Source organism: Heterocephalus glaber, unplaced genomic scaffold (genome assembly GCF_053883595.1).
Source record: "Heterocephalus glaber isolate CG9 unplaced genomic scaffold, H.glaber_assembly_v1.0 deba00001428, whole genome shotgun sequence".
Classification (NCBI taxonomy): Eukaryota; Metazoa; Chordata; class Mammalia; order Rodentia; family Bathyergidae; genus Heterocephalus; species Heterocephalus glaber.
Genome location: NW_028258293.1, coordinates 1400754 through 1420146, shown reverse-complemented (window position 1 = coordinate 1420146; position 19393 = coordinate 1400754). Strand labels below are relative to the sequence as shown.

The window sequence follows — 19393 nt, the reverse complement described above, 5'->3', positions numbered from 1 at the left end:
TGGCCTGGAACTCACAGTGACCCTCCTGCCTCAGCCTCCCAAGAGCTGGGATTACAGGTGTGCACCACCTGTCACCAAGCACTTTCAAAGCACATGGAGCACACAGATGTGGGCTCTGTGGTGAGGCTGGCAAGAAGCCCAGGTCCCCTCAGCTCGAGGTACAGGACATGCATGTGGTCACCTGACAGCTGACCTCAAGGTGTGGGGAGCAGTCTTCTTGGACAGCTTCTCACAGGCCTCTGCCAGCACTGGCTGTTCTCACACGTTTAAGCCTTTAGCCCTCACTACGACCCCAAGGCAGAGGCGCTTGTCCTCCTGTGGAGAAGGAGATGGGACTGGGGGTGAACCTAGCTGCTCTACTGTCTAAAGGCCACAACTTCCAGCCAGCGCGCGGCCGGGCAGGCAGAGCCAGGCTCCCGGGACAGGATGCACCTCCGCGCCGATCTCTCTGCCACTAGCCCACAAGCGCCCTGCTTGTCCTGAGCTTCTGCAGGGAACGCTGTCTCTGGCAGGAAAAGATAAAGCCGACCACATGAGTCACACGCTCACTGTAGTTAACAGTGATGCGAGAGCCAGATGCCAGCAGGGGGCCTCCAGACGGGACCCGGCAGCCCGGGCCGGGCGACCCCTCAGCACGGAATAGGTCTTGGTGTGGTCAGGACTGCAGGAAGGAAATGGGGGCACCGAGCCCCGGGATCACAGGGCGGCACGAGCTCATCTCCTGTGGACACCCGGGGAGCCACGCAGCAGGCCCGGCTCGGCTCTGCCTTCACCCGCAGTGCCCAGGGGCTGGGAGCCGGTCCCCACCGCGGAGCCAACCTGTGGCAGCTAGCGCAGCTCAGCACAGACGGCGGGAACTGGGGGCCCAGGTGGAGCGCTCTCCGGAGTCCACCTCCCACCAGCACTGCGGGTCACCCCTGCCCGTGTGGACAGGAAGCAATGCCTGGTGAGCCGGCAGGACAGACCCAGCTCAGGGTGCCGCTGCCCCACCCTGCGAGCACGGCTGCTGCAGGGTGAGGGACTGGGACACTCGCTGCTGCTTCCGGGGCAGCCAACTCCCGAGTCCTGAAGAGCGGGCGGACAGTGGTCGGGGCCCTCACAGGCCCTCGGCCTGGGCGACCTTTTCCTACCTGTGGAGAAGAGAGGCAGCTGCTCAAGGCAGGAACACAACAGGCTGAGAGTCCCGTCACTGGCTTTTTGAAGAGACTTTAATCAGAGCAGTGTGAGAATGCAGGTTACAAGCTTAGTGTCATCATCAGTATGCCGTTAAGATCAACACTGACAGTGAGGCCTAGTATTTATACACTTCCTAAGTTAGTCATCGAAGAGGAAATCATCATCGGATCTATATTTACACAGTATGTTCAAGCAACAGCAAATAATATACTCCTGCCCTTAAAAGACAAAACAACACACACGCTCAAACACACACACACACCCTACCACCAGTGGCCACTGACTCCCCCAACTGGAAGTCTCCCCACGTCCGTGTGCCCCCAGCCACCCGTTACTCAAGAACGGCCTCCACCGTGGAGCCCTGGGCCAGCCTCCATTTTCTTTCAAAGTCACTTAAATTTTACAGCTTGAAGCCACTCAGCCAGTGTGGTCTGCACACTCTAAGGGCACCCCAAGTGACAAAGGGAGCCCCGCTTCTTTGTGTGAGGATTTCTGTACATCTCTGATGACTAAGTCAAAAGAAAAATGCTGAAACGGAATCTGCAAGCAGCTTCCTATGGGGCCGTGCTGAAGTGAGCGCTGCGCTAACCAGTTGGCTCCGATGCCTTCCGGGCTGCCTGAGACGCAGGAGCGCAGAGCTGCCTCCTGCTGCCTGGGCTGGCAGCCCGCCTGGCCGGGAGTTGGTGGAGACCCGCCCGCCGCTTCACTGATTTATTTCTCGCTGTTAGTAAATGGAAACCATGACGACGTTTACATTAGCAGACACGGACACATGCCCTGGCCTATAAATATCCCAGGAGAGGAAACCATACAATCACGCCATTCCTAGTGAAAATGAGCCTAAAGGGAGAAGGGCACCTTATCAGCAATGGTTCTGACAGCGGAAAACCCCAACCAAGTGGCATCACGCTTTTCTCGGCCGGGATGCAGAGGCCACCTCCCTCCAAGGGCCTCCAGGCCAGCTAAAGGCTGGCAGAGCAAAGACAGCTCCTCTGGCAAACCTGGGGGTCTGGGCGTCTGGGGTCTGGGGAGCCAGATGCGAGGGGAGGGGCAGCTCCAGGTCCTCCTCAGAGAGGTGAGGGAGGAGGGAGCTCAAACGCACAGCCGGAAGCAGCTCGGCCCGGCCGCAGCGCTGTCTGTCCGCTCAGAGCGCCAACTGCAGCTTGGTCATGTTCCTCTGGTGCATGTTGTGGTGGCGGACGAGCTCGTCGGAGCGCGCGAACTTCTTCTGACAGCTCGGCCACCGGCAGCTGAAGGGCTTCTCACCTGTGGGCACAGAGCCGGTCAGGGGTGGCAATGCCAGGAGACCCGCACAGGTGCCGAGCGCACCCCTGGTCAGTCTGCACCAGCCGGGGCTCCGTCTGTGGCTGGCTGCGTGGGGCCAGAGGGACTGGACGCCATCACTGGTCCCCTGTGCCTGTCTCACTCCCGTACTCGGAAGGCCCAGGACCCAGGTCTTCCCCCGAGCCTGCTTCTCCCAAGGGTCAGGATCAGCTTACTCCATGCTTGGTCTACGCCGAGCCCTGCACTGCGTGGGCCCAGTCCTATGTTGCGCGTCCCTGGTGTCCACGCGCAGCTGAGGAGGAAAACGTCACCCCGCGGCCCCTCTGTCCTCTGTCGCCTCCCAGTCCCGAAGGCCCTCTGCTGCCTGAACGTCTCCTGGACACTGATATCTCTGACCCCTGCTCAGGACAAGCAGGGCAGACGTGCCTGGCACGTGGTTCCCTGGGTCCGAAGACAGCGTCCACTGCTGGTGACCCGGCCACTTCTGCCACAGGCAGGGGCCGGCACCCAGGGATAGCGTCTTCCCCAGGCATGGTGTGCTCAGGACAGTCAGGGAAACGGCAGAGGGGGCGCAGGACGCCGTCCCTGTGTGTGCCAGGGGTGCTGAGATCTGGGCCCCCACTGTCCGGACCCGGCTTCCACCCTCACTCCACCTCCTGAGGGACAAATCCCAGGCCTGCTCCTCTGTCACCTCTGGCCCTTGCTGGCCCTGCCTGTCCCCCACTGCTGTCCTTGCCGGGTTGCTGTAGGATGCACGCCTTTCCCCAACAGGGAGGACTGAGCATCCCACTCCCTAGCTCGGGGCTTGGGAAGTCACCTGACCACTGCGCGCCTCAGTCTCCCCATCAGTGAAACGGAAGTGAAATCCACCTCCTTGGCCTTGATGCAAAGATAACTCGAGATCACACGCAACGTCTGTCCTTCCCAGAGGCAGAAAATGCACAGGGCACTGCCGTCCTTGGGGGCCACAGGAGCCTGGCGGGGGGCAGTGAAGCCCTTCACCAGCCGGGGGTGAGGCGGGGCCGAGGGAGGGCCTGGTTGGCAGCCGGGCCATGGGGCACGGGAGCTCCGGCCTGGCCTGCTGGAGCCTCCGCTTCCCCCAGGCTGCCCAGTCCCGGGCAGCAGGACCTGGTCTCCCCTCCCTCACACCCTCCGCCCCACGTCTGGAGATGGAGGGCGTCGCGCTTCCACTCAGTCAGGGGCACACGCTGCTGCGAGTCCCTCCCAGGCTCTCCGCACACACAGCCGCACCCCACTGTCGCTCACCAAAAATAAAGAAAAATAAAAGTGAAGAAAAGTTTACGCACTTGTTTTACCTGTATGAGTCCTGGTGTGGGTCTTCAGGTGGTCGGAGCGGGAGAACTTTCGCTGACAAGTTTTACACTGGAATGGTTTCACACCTAGACGGACAGAGAAGGTCTGGCCTCGGCCCTAACATGCGGCCACAGCGAGCCCTGGGCTGGCTTCGCGGCAGCTGGAGGCGCCCGGCTGTCAGCCACACCTGCAGTGTCCGCAGCACCCCCGGCCCAGAGGCGACTGGGCCCCGAGGACCTGCTTCTGTCCTGGGAACCACCGTTCCTTAGCCTGGACACCCAATTCTCTCGGCGGCGGCTCTTGGCCAACCTGGAGCCTGAAGCCCTGAGAGTCGGTTCTGCTGTGCTTCAGGCTCGGGCCACTGTCACCAGCCCTTCGCTGGGGCCCTGCGCCAGCTGGGCTGTCCGGGAGAATCTGGACACTTCCTTTTCTTTCCCTTCTTTTTTTTTTTTTAAGAGAAGGAACACCTCCAGGTGAAAACAGAGGTATTGGAAAAACAAAACTGATGCTGACCCTCTCGTCCACATTCAACAAGGAAGAGAGCTGAGCAGCAACCCTAACCCCAGGCAAGGCGGCAGCCGGCCACAGAAGGGGCCCACAAACCTGTGTGTCTCCTCTGGTGCCTTTTGAGCTGGTCAGAGCGCGAAAACCTTCGCTCACAGTCCTTGAAGTCACACTGGTACGGTTTCTCACCTTGGGGAAGACACCATTTACATTCTATTTGAGACAAATGTGCTCCTGCAAATGTGGCTCAACCTCTCCTACGGGGACAGCAGGGCCCAGGCCCGGGGCAGGGGCAGGACAGTGATGCAGCTTCTGCAGAGGAGACAGAGCACCGGGCACCCTCATGGGCTCGGGCCAGGGGCCAAGGGTGCCCCACCCAGCTCCGCCTTTACAGCACCAGGAGGGGCCAGCTTCCTCCTTGCAAAATGGGCCAGAATCTGACTGGCACAGGCTCAGGGACACAGTGAAGTGTCAGGGCACAGTTAGGCAGAGGGCAAAGAAGCTGACTCATGGGCTGAGTTTGGTAGAGTCCTGGGGGTGGCCCTGCCGTGGGCCCCCTGTTTCACGGCCCCAAGACTTGGCATCCTCTGCTGCTGACTTCTCACTCCTGCATTGAGCATGGTCACGACCTGGTGGGCCACGGGACCTCACCAGGAGCAGGAGCGAGCATGCAGGGCAGCTGTGTCCCTCCCTCCACCCCAGAGAAGCAGGCATGGCCTGTACAACCCAGCCCTGTCCTCCACAGAGGGAGCCCAGCCAGCACCTGGAGCTGAGCCCGAGTGCACACAGCTGAACGGAGAAGTCTGACTAAGATCCTGGGCAGACAGCAAGCCACCCCGGGGCACCGGGCATCCCCTCTCCCTGGCCCCAACCTCCTGACCTGTCTGTAGCCTGCTCCACTCCGGTGGCCTCATGATCCCCAAGTCCTCCTGCACTCAGCTCACGCTGAGCACCTCTGTCCCCATGCCCCCTGACGCCCCACGAACACCGTGCGTGGAGCAGCACGGTTAGCCCAGAGCCTCCCTTCCCTCCCCAGACTGCATCCCTGATCGTCCCCCAGGGGCCCTGCCTCTGCCTGCGCCCCTGTGTCGCCTGGATTTCCTGGGCTTCACGTTCATGCCGAGCCTGGCCTCAGCTGCCCGTGTGCAGCCCCAACCCACTCCCTGCTCACCCCTCTCGCCTGCCACCCGTGCCCCCCGCCCGGCCCCTCATCCTTCCGCGCTTGCAGAGGGGCTTCAGGGCTGCTGACCCTCCTGGCTCACGCCGCCTTCACTCCGCTCCACCCGGCCTCTCTCTGCCCCACACTGCCGTCCTGCGCGGCCCCTACGTTTCCAAGGCCGCGGTCCTCGATGGTTCCTCTAACCGTGATGGGTGCTCTTCAAGGGGTCCCCTGGGAGCATGGGCACAGCACGGTTCCACGCGCACAGTGTGACGTGCAGGACAAGGGCAGTAGGGCTCGTGAGGCTGCCCTGCAGCATGGGAGACCAGCCGCGGCTGCCTCGGGACCCAGCCACACCCAACCCGTGTCCCCAGAGTGGCCAGGCCAGGCCAGCACCATCCCAAGCCGACGCCTGGACTGGGGCCCGTTCCCCTTGACACATCATCCGACATCGTGTCTCCGTCTCCCGGGGCTGCTGAGATCGATCCGACCACAGGCTGTCCCCAGCGCACAGCCCTCCCGCCATCTCTGGAAGCTGTCCCAGGGCCCCGCCGCCCCGCAGCCCAGCACTGTGCCACGGCCCTTCTCCGGCCAGAGGGCCAGGAGGACCCGAGCCTGAGACAGCCCTGTGCCTCTTGGGCTCAGACTCGGGCTGCGTCTACGCAGGCGCCCTCACCTCTGAGCCCGCCCGGAGCCTCCCCTGCTGTTGAAGCCAGCACTGCGGGCTCTGGCTCCACGCAGCTGCCTGCAGGGCCATCTGCCTGCCCTGAAGCAGGCTCCCTGGGCACTTTCACAGCTGGCCTCACAGCCACCTGCCTCCCGCCAGGCGAGCGCTCCTCACCCGTGTGCTTCCGGCTGTGCATCTGCAGGTGGGACAGCTTGAAGTACCTCTTGTTGCAGCCTGGGTAAGCGCACATGAAGGGGCGCTTCTCACTGCTCTCAGAGGCCGACCGGACCAGTGTGGGGGTCACACCGGGCACGCGCCTCACGTCCTGGGCAGAGGCGGAGGACAGAGGCCGTTAGCTGGACACCATCCCCTGGCAAGCAGGGCTCCATCAGTCGCTGAGCAGGGACGATGGCCCCAGCCCATGAAGCCCAAGGCCCAAGCCCAGCACAGACCCTGCAGGGGGCGCAGAGGGACATTCCAACCCGCCCCACACAGATGTCAGAGTCAGCTGGAATCCAGGCCACGAGTGCAGCCCTCTGGGGCTGCCACACAGCGCCTCAAGGAAGCAATGTGGTGTTGGGGACCCCCACGTGTCCCACTCAGAGACCACCTAACACCCTCGTCCAGCCCACCGTGGTGCGGACGTTCTTGTTAGAGGACAATGTGAGCTGCCAAACTCGCCCCAAACTGACCAGACCCTAGTGCATGCAGGATGCAGATGCAGGAGCCCTGGGCCAGGGCCGTCTGTGATGCCACACCGCGGCCAATGCGGCCTTTAGTGGTGACACCAGGAAACACGGGGACCGTCCATGTCTTTCCAAGGCACGGGTGGGTCCCTTTCTGGGGGAAACTGAGTCACGGGGGCACTGGCCCCCATTCTGTCACAGACACACAAGCCAAGCCCACAGTGGTGACCGCAGTGGTGACGATGGGAGCAGGTCCGAAGCCTGGAAGCCGCCCCACTCTGCCCAGGCTCCGATTTCTCTTTTTTGGAAGAAACGGTAAACTTCAGTGTGCACAGCCCGGGAGTGTCCCAGTGTCCCAGGGCCAGTGTGGCCTAAAGTGGCACGCTGAGCCAGCGGGACCCCAAGGTGGGACCCAAGGAGACACTGGGCAGTGGGGGGCCCAGCTGGCCCGGGGATCTGAGCAGCTTGGTGAGGAGAAGGCAGGGGGCACCTCTCACTTCCTGTCCTTGGCGCGACGCACATGTGATTGGGACCTAAACTAGAGCTGTTCTCCCAGTGGCTGTGCCAGGAAGGGTGCTGGGGCGGAGCCAGGGTGCTCTCCGAACTTGACCCGCGCAGCCACGCTTCCGTGCCTCCGCCTCCTCAGGGCAGTGCGACTTGGGACAGGGAGACTCAGATCAGAACGTGTGGGAGCTGAGCGCCCCACCTTCGGGCCCAGTGCCCGGTCCACAGCCTGACGCTCCAGGGCACCACGCCCTGGGACAGGAACACAGCTGTCACTCGGTGCGGCCACCGAGTCGCATCTGCCAGTGACTCAGCCCCCAGGTGGCTCTGACTGCCCCAGAGGCGCTGGGTGCTCTGGGACTTTCGTGTGCCGACTCCCCTCTCCTCCCCGTCCCAAGCGGCCAGCTGCCGTGGAGGGAAGGGTCCCTGATGCCCGGCCGCCCAGCTGGGGCTCCCCCCAGAGAGGCCCGTGGGCCACCCAGCAGGGAGGCAGCAGAGGTAGGCGTGCCCAGCGCTCACCTGGATGCCCCGGAAGACGCCGTGCGTGTGGATCCGGTACTGGGCGCCGCATAGGATGGGCGTCGTGTGGCTCTCGCTCTCGTACCCTGCGCTGTGGCTGTGAACACAGAACAGCGAGGTGGGCTCAGCCCGGCCCACAGCAGCCCCCCGCAAGTGCTCCTCTGTGCCGGAAGCAGAGATTGCCTAGAAGACACGGGGCAGAAGCAGCTGGCTCTGCCCCCGCCCTGGGCCTTTGCTGTGGACGCCTCCTGACAGTCACCGCCGGCTCCTGCAGGCACTGCCTGGCCGGTGCTGCATTTGCACCAGCTGGGAAGGGCCAGGGCAGGGCCTCAGCCAGGCAGGCTGCTCGCCATCACGAGCATCTCAGCAGTGAGGAGGCTGGGGCTCAGAGGAACCACGCTGAGCACCCGTCAGTACCTTGTGACTCGGTTCCTCCCAGGCGGCACCAAGAAAGGGAGGGCACTCACCGAAGAGCTGCCTGGTCCTCAGAAGCGGGGCCGCCTCTGTGGCTCCCTCTGCTTCACACCCCACCCCCCAGCTTTCCAGATCCGCTGTGCCCTCTGGGGCCAAGCGGGGTCACAGGCCAGCCAGGGTCCGCTCCCCAGCCCAGCCTGACTCGGCCCCAAGGGAGCTCGGGGCACCTACGGCCACCTGCATGACGTCCGCTGTCCTGGGTGTAGCTGTGAGCTGCCCTGCACCATCTCATCCCCACTGGAGGCGGAGTGAGGCCCTGGAGTGTGCTACAATTCCCGGCAGAATCGCCACGGAGCGATGACGAAATGGTGCAGCTGCACTGGAAAACATCTGGCAGCCCCTCAGAAAATGGACATAAAGTCACCACATGACCCAGAAACCCTGGGTCGACCCCAAGAAGAGCGAGTACAGAGTCCACACAAAGCCCTGCATGCGACATGGCTCACCAGTGGCCTCACAGGGAAGAGCCAGAAAGCAGATTCAACCAAAGGTCAACCAGCTGACAAGTCAAACACAAAACGCAGTGTACGAGCACAAGGGACTATTATTTGGCAATAAAAAGGAATGAAGACCTGACACATGCTCCAACCTGCAGTTAAGCGGAAGAAGCCAGTCATGAGGATACGGATCGTCGAGTTCCACTTACACAAAACATCCTGAAAAACCAAATCGGCCAAGATACGTGGTTACCAGGGTCTGAGGGGGCTGGCGGGACGCGGACAGTGACACTACGATGTCCAAGAACTGGGCCAGGGTCGCACCAGGCTGTGAATGCACTGGAACCGCTGCACTGCAGACTAAAGGAGAAGACTGCATGGCTACACCAAGCCAATGAAGTTCCTTTCCAGAAATGTTCTCTAGCCAGTCCTGGAGGGCCGGGCCTCTGGAAGCACTCTGGAAGGCAGAGGCAGCAGGACTTCAAGCTGGAGCCCAGCCTGGGCAACCTAAGAAAACTCAGGAGACCCTGTCTGAACATATTATACAAGTGAGGAACGGGCTCGACGTGCACCTCAGAGGGAAATCTCCAGGACCACACCAGCTGGTCAGCCATGAACCGACCCTGGGGATCGGGCCATGCACACACTGGCCTGGCTGTGGGGCTCGGAACTCCATTCTCTGCCTCTGTCGCTGTAGTGGTTCCAGGGTCCCGAGGGAGACGGGGCTCGGCAGAGTGCGACAGGGAGGGGAAGGCTGGGGCTGGCTCGACTCCCATCCCCGGGAGACGCCCTCCTGGAGGGAGAGGTGTCCCAGGACCCCGCCTGTCCACGCGGCCCAGGCCACAGCAGCTACAGAAAAGGTTTCGCCTTCAGTCTGCATCCAGGCATTTTAGGAAGAACAGCCTATCTGCCCTGCAGAGTTTGGGGACACGGGTGGCAGGTCCGTGCCCCTGCACAGCCTGCTCCGCTGACCCTGACAAATCCTGAGGAGAGGGGCTCAGGGCTAAGCCAGCACCAAACTTGCACAGACTGGGAGATGCGAATGCCAGCAAGCTCCCCTCCCTCAGGATGTGCTCGAAGGAAGTGAGGCTAGGGAAGTGACCAGGATGCCGAGGCCACTTGGCTGCAGAGAAAGAACACAGCCAGCATGGGGCATCCCGGACTCTGCACTGCGAGGGCTTTGAGGAGGAGCTGCCCTGACCTGGTCCCAGCAGAAACCGAGGACGGTGCTGGCAGTGGTCCAAGTGTGAAGCACCCCCAGGGTGTCAGTCAGTGAGGGCTTGGTCACAGTGCACCAGTGCTTGGGGTGGGCCGGGACAGGGGACTGCGTAGGAGGCTGCTGACTTGCTGTTAGGATTTGGATCTAGATGACCCCAGACCTCATGAATTCCAGGCGGGACCTCTGAAGGTGACTGCTTTGTGGGGGCTCATAGGTGACTTGCCGTTAGGAGGCGGAGGCTGGTCAGAAGAGGCAGTCACTGTGGGCATGGCCTGGACACTTCCAGCCCCTTCCCTTCCCTCTGCTTCCTGGTCACCATGACGTGAGCAGCTCTCCTCCACCCAGGCCATTCCATCATGCTGCCCTGCTGACCATGGACTGAAGTCTCTGAGACCGTGAGCCAAATCAACCTCTCCTGTAAGTTGCTGGTGCCAGGTATTCTGTCCCAGTGATGAGAAGGTGGCTCACTTGCTGAGCTCACAGCAGAAGGGACTACTAGGAAGTAGAACCGGCAGAAGGAAGCAGGCTGCAGGACGATGCCTTGGAGGGTGTATCTTATCCCTGGCCCCTTCTCCCTCACGGTTTCCCAGCTGCCAGCTTGCCTTTAACCCCCATTTCTACCTTGACGTTTCTGGTTCACCACAGTCTATGGCAATGGAGTTGGCAGACCATGGACTGACACTGTGAGCCCAAACAAGGCTTCTTGCCCCAAGTTACGACCCTTAGGTATTTGGCCTCAGCGCTGGAGAGCTACTTCAGTCACCTACGACAACCCCACTCCAAGCAGGAACCTCTTCCAGCTCATGCCCAGCAGCTGGCTGACATGACAAAGACTTCATTTCCATCTGGGAAGAGTTCCAGTTAGCAAAGGCCTTTCCAAACTGCGCTGAAACCAGCCTGCTTCTGCCTCCTGGTGAGCACAAATCATATGGCTGGTCACAGCCAGCTCTGGTGTCTCCTCTGCTCCACAGAAACCTGGCCTTGAGCACAGAGACTCCTTGGCCCTCTTGGCCTCCAGCCACAGGGACTGCAGCAGGCACCAGTCAGACACCCAAGGCGGTCTGGGGCTAACCCCACCTCCACCTGGCGACCCTTCCTTCCAGGTCCAAGTTCGCCCTCGGGGGCCTCTGCTGTGCTCTCCCAACTGTGACAGGTGCACTTTGTCCCCCGGTGTCTTCCTCCTGACCCCCTCATGCCTCTAAGTCCCTTTCACAGGATGGCATCCATGCTGTAGGAGATGCCGCCACAGGGCACCAGTGGGGGCCATCCACCACACAGGCGCCTCAGGACAGTGTGCATCCCATCTGCGGGTTTCCCTCCAGCACCAGCGAGCCCTGGGCCACAGATGCCGGCTTCTCCTCAGGCAGAGGGCTGGGGCCACCTGGTGCAGTGTGGCCAGAGCGCCATTAGCACGCCCAAGTGCAAACCACTCCTTTGCACTGGGCCCAGGCCCGTCCTGCATCAAATCATGCCCCACCCCAGGCCAGGCACGAGCTGTGGCAGGTGTCCCAGCCCTGAGCTTGGAGGCCCAGCTGCTTCAGCCAGAGCTCAGGACCACAGATCCGTTCTTCAGACCCCACTCTGTCCTGCAGCGAGCTGTCCCTGATGGCCAGATCCCTCTGGCTGTGGATCTGCTGTTTTCCACCCCATCTTGTGCCTCCTCCAGGCCTGCAAAGCACCTTCTCTGAGTCCTCGGAAGAGACAGTGGTCTCCCTTGCTGCTCCGGAGCCCGTCTTATTGACAAGGCAGATGGAATAGGCTTCCATGATACTCAGAAGGGACAGGAGTCCAGGTCTCTCCACAACAACCTGGAGAAGCCATCCAGGAGAACCCAGGCCCACAGGTGGCCCCGCCAGCTACGGAACATGTCAGTCGCCATCAGGAGCTGAGAAACAAAGGCTCAAGGAGGAGACAGCAGCTGCCAGGGCAAAGCCGCTGGCTCAGATGGTCGCAGGAAGACAAGCCGCACCTGAGAAAGAAGCACCTTTAACATGCCCAGGACATGGACAGGAGGTTGGAGCCATTAGTCCTTCCAAATGGCAAGGTACCACCAGCCAAGAAAGCACACTTCTAGGGACAGAGATGCACTGCAGGTAAGAGAATTCACGGAGCCCCGACAATCAGAATGACCCAGCGGCAGAAGCAAAGGACACCATGGAGTGACACCAGAAAGCAGGCCAACCAAGGGCCCAGGCCTTGATCAGGGTGGAGCTGCAGGTGAAGCCTCAGCCACCACCAACCCTGATCCCGAGAAGGGACACACAGAGGCCAAAGCCAGCCTTGGCACCCCGCGCTTTCCCAGAGTGGGAAGCGGGTACTTTGTGCGTCACTTCCACATGGCTGCCTCGTACGTTTCCTCCTCTTGAATGTTAAGATACCGAGTCAGCCAAAGGACAGGGAGAGGGAACTTGAAGACTCCAAGATAAGCAGGAAGAGCTGAGGGCTGCCTCACCCATGGCTTGAGCTCCACTGCTCAACCACAGGTGTCCACGCACACAACCACCAAACACCTTTTCCAGTCAAAGGCTGTACTAGTGAACTTCCTCTCCGGGCGAGTAATCCCACCACCCAACGGAGTGGCCGTGGGGCTGTGCTCACCTCACCAAACAACTCCGGTTCCTAATGACTGATTGGTTTTCTTCCCCTGGACCCCCACCCCTGGCCTAAAACCTTTCCCAAGAACTCAGCTAACTCACCGCTCTGTGGTCTCTAAAATCAACTGGGTTTTCTGCTCCTTGAAAACCAAGACACTCACCTGTCTCGCCTCTGCCATCACCTCTCTCGTCTTCCATGAATTCCTGGATTATTGGCCAAGTAGGAAATTATTCCATGAAAGAATATGGATTACATTCTTTTTTTATTTAAAGCAGAGCCACAAACTCAAACATTCCTCCAGAGTCCAAGTTAGTGAGAAAAATAAACGAAGAAAGCCCTAAGGGACAAGACAGCCTTAAATAGCAGGGATACCCACCTGGGCCACCCTGTCCCCTGCCCGACGGAGGCAGCCCTGACTCAGCTGTGCCAGCCCATCCCTGCCAGAAAGACGAACACAGTGGTCACATCTTCCGTTTTGGTGAAAAGTTGGGAGTCTCAATTTTTCTGAGACCATCTGAATTTTGCATTCATGCAAATAACTGAACTTTTGAAGAGCCACTGTCGGCTCAGACAAAAGAGACATCTGCCCTAACGGCCACTGATTTGATTTCAAGGCTGAGCAGTGAAGTTTAAGCTACAAACGGGAAAATTCCACCCTGATTCTGCTGCCCCTCAGCATGGTGGCAAAACAGAGGTGGAGACCTGTGGAATCGTGAGGGATGCTACAGCTACCAAGCAGGAAGGGTCAGGCCTGTGGGAGCAAAATCTAGGTGCTTCATCCCCGGTGCAGGGCTTTGCCTGAGTCCCTGGAAAACAGGTTCAAGGGCTGAAGTTCTAGACAGAAACCCTATCTGCTGCACTGTCACCTGAGGCGTATCATGACTTAAGACAGCTGTCACAAAGCACCACAGATTTGGCAGCTTACAACAACATGAATTGATTCTCCCACAGTTGGGGAGATCAGAAGTGTGAAATCAGCCTCATCAGACGGAAGCGAGGTCTCTGCAGAGCTGCTTTCCTCCAACGGCGCTGGGGGAAGAACTTCCCTTACCTTCCTGTTTCTAGAATTACTTGGGGGGTGGGGGGTGGAGATGAGGGCCTGCTATGTTGTCCAGGCTGCTCTCAAACTCCAGGGATCCATGAATCCCCGGCCCCAGCCTCCTGAGTCTGAGGCTGGAGGCACCGCCATGCCTACCCTTGGTCCCCTCTTTGCACCACTCCGGCCTCTCAAGAGCCTCTCGCCCTGCTCCTCTGAGGTCGGGTCTCCGCGGCCTCCCTCTACGAGCTTGCTCCTTATCACACTTGAGCGTTCAGCCCTCCAGGTCATCCCTGGAATCCTCTCCACTCAGGGTCCCTCCCTGGACCACATCTGCAAACACCTTTGCCAATCAGCAGCCACTGGCTCCACAGGTGGGACTTGGGCATCTTTGGGGCTGTGTCTCCTGCGCTTCATGGTGACCCAGGGAACGACACCAGCAGGATGTGTGATGTTTGAGTGTCAGCACAACCCTAGGAGTCAGGAAGGTGTCACGTCAGGTGGACAACTCAGCCTCCCCAACCCAGTTTCATGTCAAGTGGGAACAGCCACACTTGACCCTTCCTATCCAACAGTCTGGGGCAGGAGCCAAGGGGTGAGGTAACACAATGGCTCACTGACTTGAGTAAGAGCTGCCTGGCAGACTGGTAAAGTGCTGGGTGTGTCTGGATGATTGACAGGTAGGCTGCCAACTGAGGAGGCAGGACCCACCCCAGACGTGGGTGGCACCAACCAATAGGCTTGGAGCCTGGACTGAATAAAAATGGCAGAAGAAGGAAGTCTGACCTTTTCTTCTGCCAATGAGCTCCAGTCTCCGCCATTGCCTTTGGACGTTCCTCTCCAGTTCCTTCAGGCTCCCAACACAGACCTTCAGCTTTCCAACACGAACTTGCACCACACTCTACAGTGAGCTCTAGGCCTTCCACTTCCCTCTGGATCCTCCCGCTTCCCAGAGGCAAAAGGCCACTGTGAGCCCACCTGGTAAATCCCTATATAACCATGCACCTAATGGGTGTTCATCGCTGCTTATGTAGTGTCACCCTTGTTTTGCTGCAAAGCACACCAAGGTTTAAGGAGCTGCTGAGTCATTTGCCCCAGGCAGGGGCATCTGAGTCCAGGTCACTGCTTCTCTTCTTCCTTCACAGTTAGCTGGGCCGTCCCGGGGATGCAACCCCACCCGGACAAGTTCTGCTCTATCACCGTGACTGAGCAATTCCCAGGTCTCTCCTCTAGGGATGAATGAAATTAGGCTTGTTTAAATTCTTAAAATGCAGTGGGGCACCAGGGAAGGAGAAAGGCATGGAGATGGTGAGGAGGGGAAGGTTTAAAACGGCTCCCATCAACAGAGTTGGGTACAGCTGTGAGGGGCCGTATTTATTTTTTGTTATAAAGAAAGGAGAAGTTGAACTGATATACCACAGCAGCTCAAACTATGCAAAATTTTTACAAAAAGTAAGATGTTTTGTACCTATCTGGGAAAACAAACTCAGCAGAAGCAGTTCTTGGCAGAGCATATACCTCGTGACTTCATTTCCAGCAGGGCCTGGGCTGTACATTTTCCAATTCGGAATTCACATGCACGAAATGTATCCTAGGAAAGTTTGCTTTTCCTCGACAGCTTTAAAAGCATCAGCTCGTGTTCTTTGAAAGTCTGCATAAAGAAAAAGTCCCTCGTAGAACACAAATGATGAGCCCTCCCCCTGCTAAGAACTTGTACACTGAGGCTCCATTGAGGGGAAACGCTGTGTTGGAAGAGTAGCGTCTTTTGAAATGATTAATTTTGATATTCCACAGGCACAAGAAGATTAATAAAAAGGAATTGAGGTTTTACAGATGAGGAAAACCAGAGCTGCCCTGAAATCCCTTATCAGCAGAAGAGGTAAAAAAAAGAAAAAAGAAAGAAAGAAAGTAAAAGAAAAGAGAATCAGCCTTTGGAGGGCAATCAGCCTTTAACACGAATATTCAAAGAGGGACTTTGCCTGCGACACTTCTCTCCCACCCGCAGTGATGGGCCAGGTGGGCGGCTGTCCTCAGTTCCATCTTCTCCCCTCTGCAGTTCACCAGCACCCCAGGGCCCCCAGGCCTTGTGCCCCAGAGCGGGAGCTCACCGTCCAGCCTCTCCCCTCTCCATTCCGGACGCTCAGGACTTCTATCTGAGGTGTTAAGTACCTGGCTGCTCCTGGTGTTGACAACACAGGATTGTAGGGTTGGTAGCCCAGTGCCCCTCACCCACTGCCAATTTCAGAGGGAAATGAAAGAGCCACACTAAGAAACCCTTCAAGTTGCCACACAAGAGACGAGGCTGAATTTTAAAAAATCTCTAGCGCTAACTACCTGTTCACAGGAAACACAAAGGACAGAGGTGTGAAGCTGCAGACTGCAAGGGGGCAGCCACCCACCCAGTCCAGACTGTGGGACATCGCTGACCACTGACCAGCCAGCTCCGAAAACCACAGGGAAGTAAGTGGGGCGGGGACTGGAATGGTCAAAAAGAGAGCACAACCAACAAAATACAACAAATCCACCAAAACGACAAGCCTTGAACAATGGATCACCCAGCCCAGCAGACTTTGTGTCACATGGCCTGGGAATGCCTCCTGGGAAGTCTCAGGAGTCGCAACAGAAGGCACAGGCTCAAAGCTTTGCTAAGAATCCAATTTCCCTACCCTCAGCGTAATTTCCAGGCTTCCCCTCCATCCACTTTTAAGACCTTCCGATACTGTACTGTGTGTATCCAGTGCAGTGGCGCCCGGGAACAGGCACCTCGGGACCAACCATGACTGTGACCACGAAGGAAAGCCACAGCCCTGCTCAGAGGTGGCCCAAAAGGCCCTCTCGGCCTCCCTCCCCAGGGGGACTTCCTACGACTCTCGCAGGCTCCAGGTGTGGACAGACAGACAGCAGAGAGGGAGGCAGATGAAGCTGCTTCTCCTGGCCCAGCTCAGGAAGTAAAAGCTTACAAATGAAACAACCAAGTTAAATCTGATGAGTTCAAACACACATGGATACATAACGACCGGCATCTGACACTTCACAGTTCTAAAATGTCCTCAAAAACACTTTAGAAAGGAATCAGCTTTTGTAAAAAACTTGGACAGTTTACCTTCCTTCCGCTTCCCAGTGGAAAAGATGCATTTTATTTACACTTAACTAGAACAGTACATTTTAGTCACTTTTCATTAAAAACAGCCCTCGGGTGATTCTCCTGAGGGGCTTTCCCTGGACAGCAGACCCCACCAATGCAGCCTTCCGTCCTGTTCCCGCCAGGTCTCGCCCGTCCCCGTAGCACCCAGCCTGGTGTCCCGCCTGCAGGGAAGAGGGTGCCCCTTTTTCTAAGCACTCTCTCAAGTGTCTCTTGTTTCTCCCACCCATATCCATCCTTCCTGGAAACCAGAGCTCCCCCACCCTTTCAGGGACCCGCAGTCTCAGGCTCTAGGGGGCGCTAAGACCTGGCCAATCAGACCACTCCACTCCCATCACATGACCCAGCACAGACCAATCAAGGGCCTTCCTTGGGTCTTTTGCTGGAAAAGAACCAGTAGAGTCTCTGTCCTTATGAGGCCACAAGGGGCCAAAACCAGAGCAACTTCCGCCACAGCAGAGAGTGCGGCTGGGAAGTGTGTCAGCACCTCGGCCAATAGCGGACCCTCCTTCTAAGGACTGAGGCCCTGCACCCAGGCAAGGGGTTTAGAATATATTGACCTACTGCATTCCCTGTGCCTGCATGATTACACCTGGGATTCAGCCACGTGTCACAGATGAGTCATCACAGACCACGCACAATCCAACTGTCACCTGCAGGTCGTTGGATTCCCTTCCCAAGGACGATCAGAGTACCACACCTGCATGACCTCATCCCTGCCCACAGGTCCTGCTGGCAGGGACCCACTTCCTCCAGCCACGTCTCTTGTCACTAACACTGTGTGATCCCTCTCGGCGTCTATCTGCAGGCCAGGCTCACCTGGGTGCACGTCCCGTGGGCGCCGGTCCCTGGCCTATGTACAGGGTCACGCACGCCCTGGGGAAGGCGACACTTTCCTCACGCCACACAGGGCACAGACAACCGCAGCTCCTTCTCTTTCATGTCACACCCAGATCAGAGCCCGGAGATGCTCTTACATCCGGTTTCCCACCACTGCTTGGAGGGGACACTGTCCAAAAACCCCAGCACGCTTACTGGCCCTAGGGCACGGAAGAATGCGTTTAGACAGGACTCCCCACCTTCATCAGCTGGCAGACTCAGGACACACAGAGGCAGTGAACACGTGCGCGCCCAGCACATCTCTGGAAGCACGGTGCTGGTCTGTCTGGACCTGACTGCACTGACCGCACCAGCTTCTAGATGCTTTGGCTCTGTGGACCCCAGAAACCCTGGCCCGAATCCACACAGGAAAGAGGAGCGGGGTCCTCGGGGCCTGGTCCTCCAAGGCTCACGCCCACTGGCTCACACTTCGCAGCTGTCACAGAAGTGCTGCTCCTACCCCAGCGTCAGCAGTGGGCTGCAGGACTGAGGCACTCCTGCCTCTCCAGGGGAAATGGAGGCCATGAGGGTGTGAAGTTGTGCTGATCCCTCGCTCCCTCCAACGTCCCCAAATGCCCTGCAGTAACGCGTGTGGGCCAGGGGCAGCTCAGTGGGGAGCACACGCCTACCATGCGCGAGCCCCCTGGGGTCCATGCCCGGGGAGGGGGAGGGCAGGAAGAAGCAGGAGGCAGTTGGTGAAAGGAAAGGGGGGAGAAAGGAGGAAGGAAAAACCAAGTCGTTCTAGGTAAGAAAACCACGTAATAAAGTCACATGAATTGCACTTGTTCTCCAAGGAATTGTGAGGCAAGAGGCGCTTAAGTCTTGAAAAGGGGACCTCTACAGAGAGATGCCGGGTGCCGAGTAAGGCTGGAAAACATACTGGAGAATATGTTTGCGAAGAAAGGATCCAAAATGTTTTGAAAATCAATCTTGGCCAAAATTAATTTTCAAGCTTGATGTGATCCATTTAAAGTTCCAATTAAGTCTTTTTTAAAAAACAAATTTATTTTGATGGCCATGGTGCCACTGGCCTGTAACACTGCCTACTTGGGAGGCTGAGGGAGGAGAGTTGCAAGTTCATCAGCCATAAGGAGATGTTGTCTCAAAATACAGAGGAAAGGGGCTGAGAACGTAGCTCTGGTAAGTACAGCATCCCTGAGGGTGATTCCCAGTACCAGGAAATGGAAATATACATATTTTTAGAACAGCTTTAAATTTACAGAGAAATTTCTAAAATAATCCAGAGTTCCAGAACACCCTACACCCAAACTCATCTTATGACACCTCATACTGATATAGAATGTTTGCCACAATCAGCAAACCAGTACCGGGATAATGTCTTTGAAATTAGAAATTCAATTATCTTTAAGAATCCAGAGGGCACAGTGACTCACACCTTAGTCCTAGCTACTCTGGAGGCTGAGGCAGGAAGATCACTGGGATCTGGGAACCACACTGCAATCACCCAACCAAGTGATAATAAGCAAGAAACAATAGCTAGAAATGTCTTCAAAAGAAGCACAGGGCTGGGGGATTTCCTGTCCTTGATTTAAGCAGACTGAAGTTACAGCAGAGAAGCCAGTCCCAGGCCTGGCAGAGCGGCCGGGCGGCCGAAGAGGGCCCAAGTCGGATGAAGCAGATGGAGGGAGGGCGGCCACAGCGGGCCGGGCATGTGGCCTCTGCTCTGGGAGAGAAATGGAGCTGACTCTAACAGCCAAATAAAGCCGGGATGAATCGGGTGCTGTAAAAGCTTAATTTTATAAAGATCAGGAATAAATGCATGTTCCTGATATTTACA

General features: G+C 58.0%; 1 protein-coding gene across 5 annotated transcripts in view; it reads right to left on the bottom strand.

Moving 5' to 3' along the window:
• Positions 1–1190: 1190 nt before the first annotated feature.
• The window catches only part of Wt1 (WT1 transcription factor), a 40289-nt gene continuing 22086 nt past the window's right edge, over positions 1191–19393 (bottom strand). For 4 of the 5 annotated variants that reach the window (XM_087211499.1, XM_087211497.1, XM_004851610.3 and 1 more), the window contains 5 exons: positions 7814–7910; positions 6279–6429; positions 4378–4467; positions 3768–3860; positions 1191–2442 (listed from right to left, as the gene is read on the bottom strand). In XM_087211499.1, coding sequence (XP_087067625.1) covers positions 2321–2442; positions 3768–3860; positions 4378–4467; positions 6279–6429; positions 7814–7910 — 553 coding nt within the window. In that variant the 3' untranslated portion in view covers positions 1191–2320. The remainder of the gene's footprint in view (positions 2443–3767; positions 3861–4377; positions 4468–6278; positions 6430–7813; positions 7911–19393) is intronic. The other variant, XM_013074657.3, reaches the window with a different exon arrangement.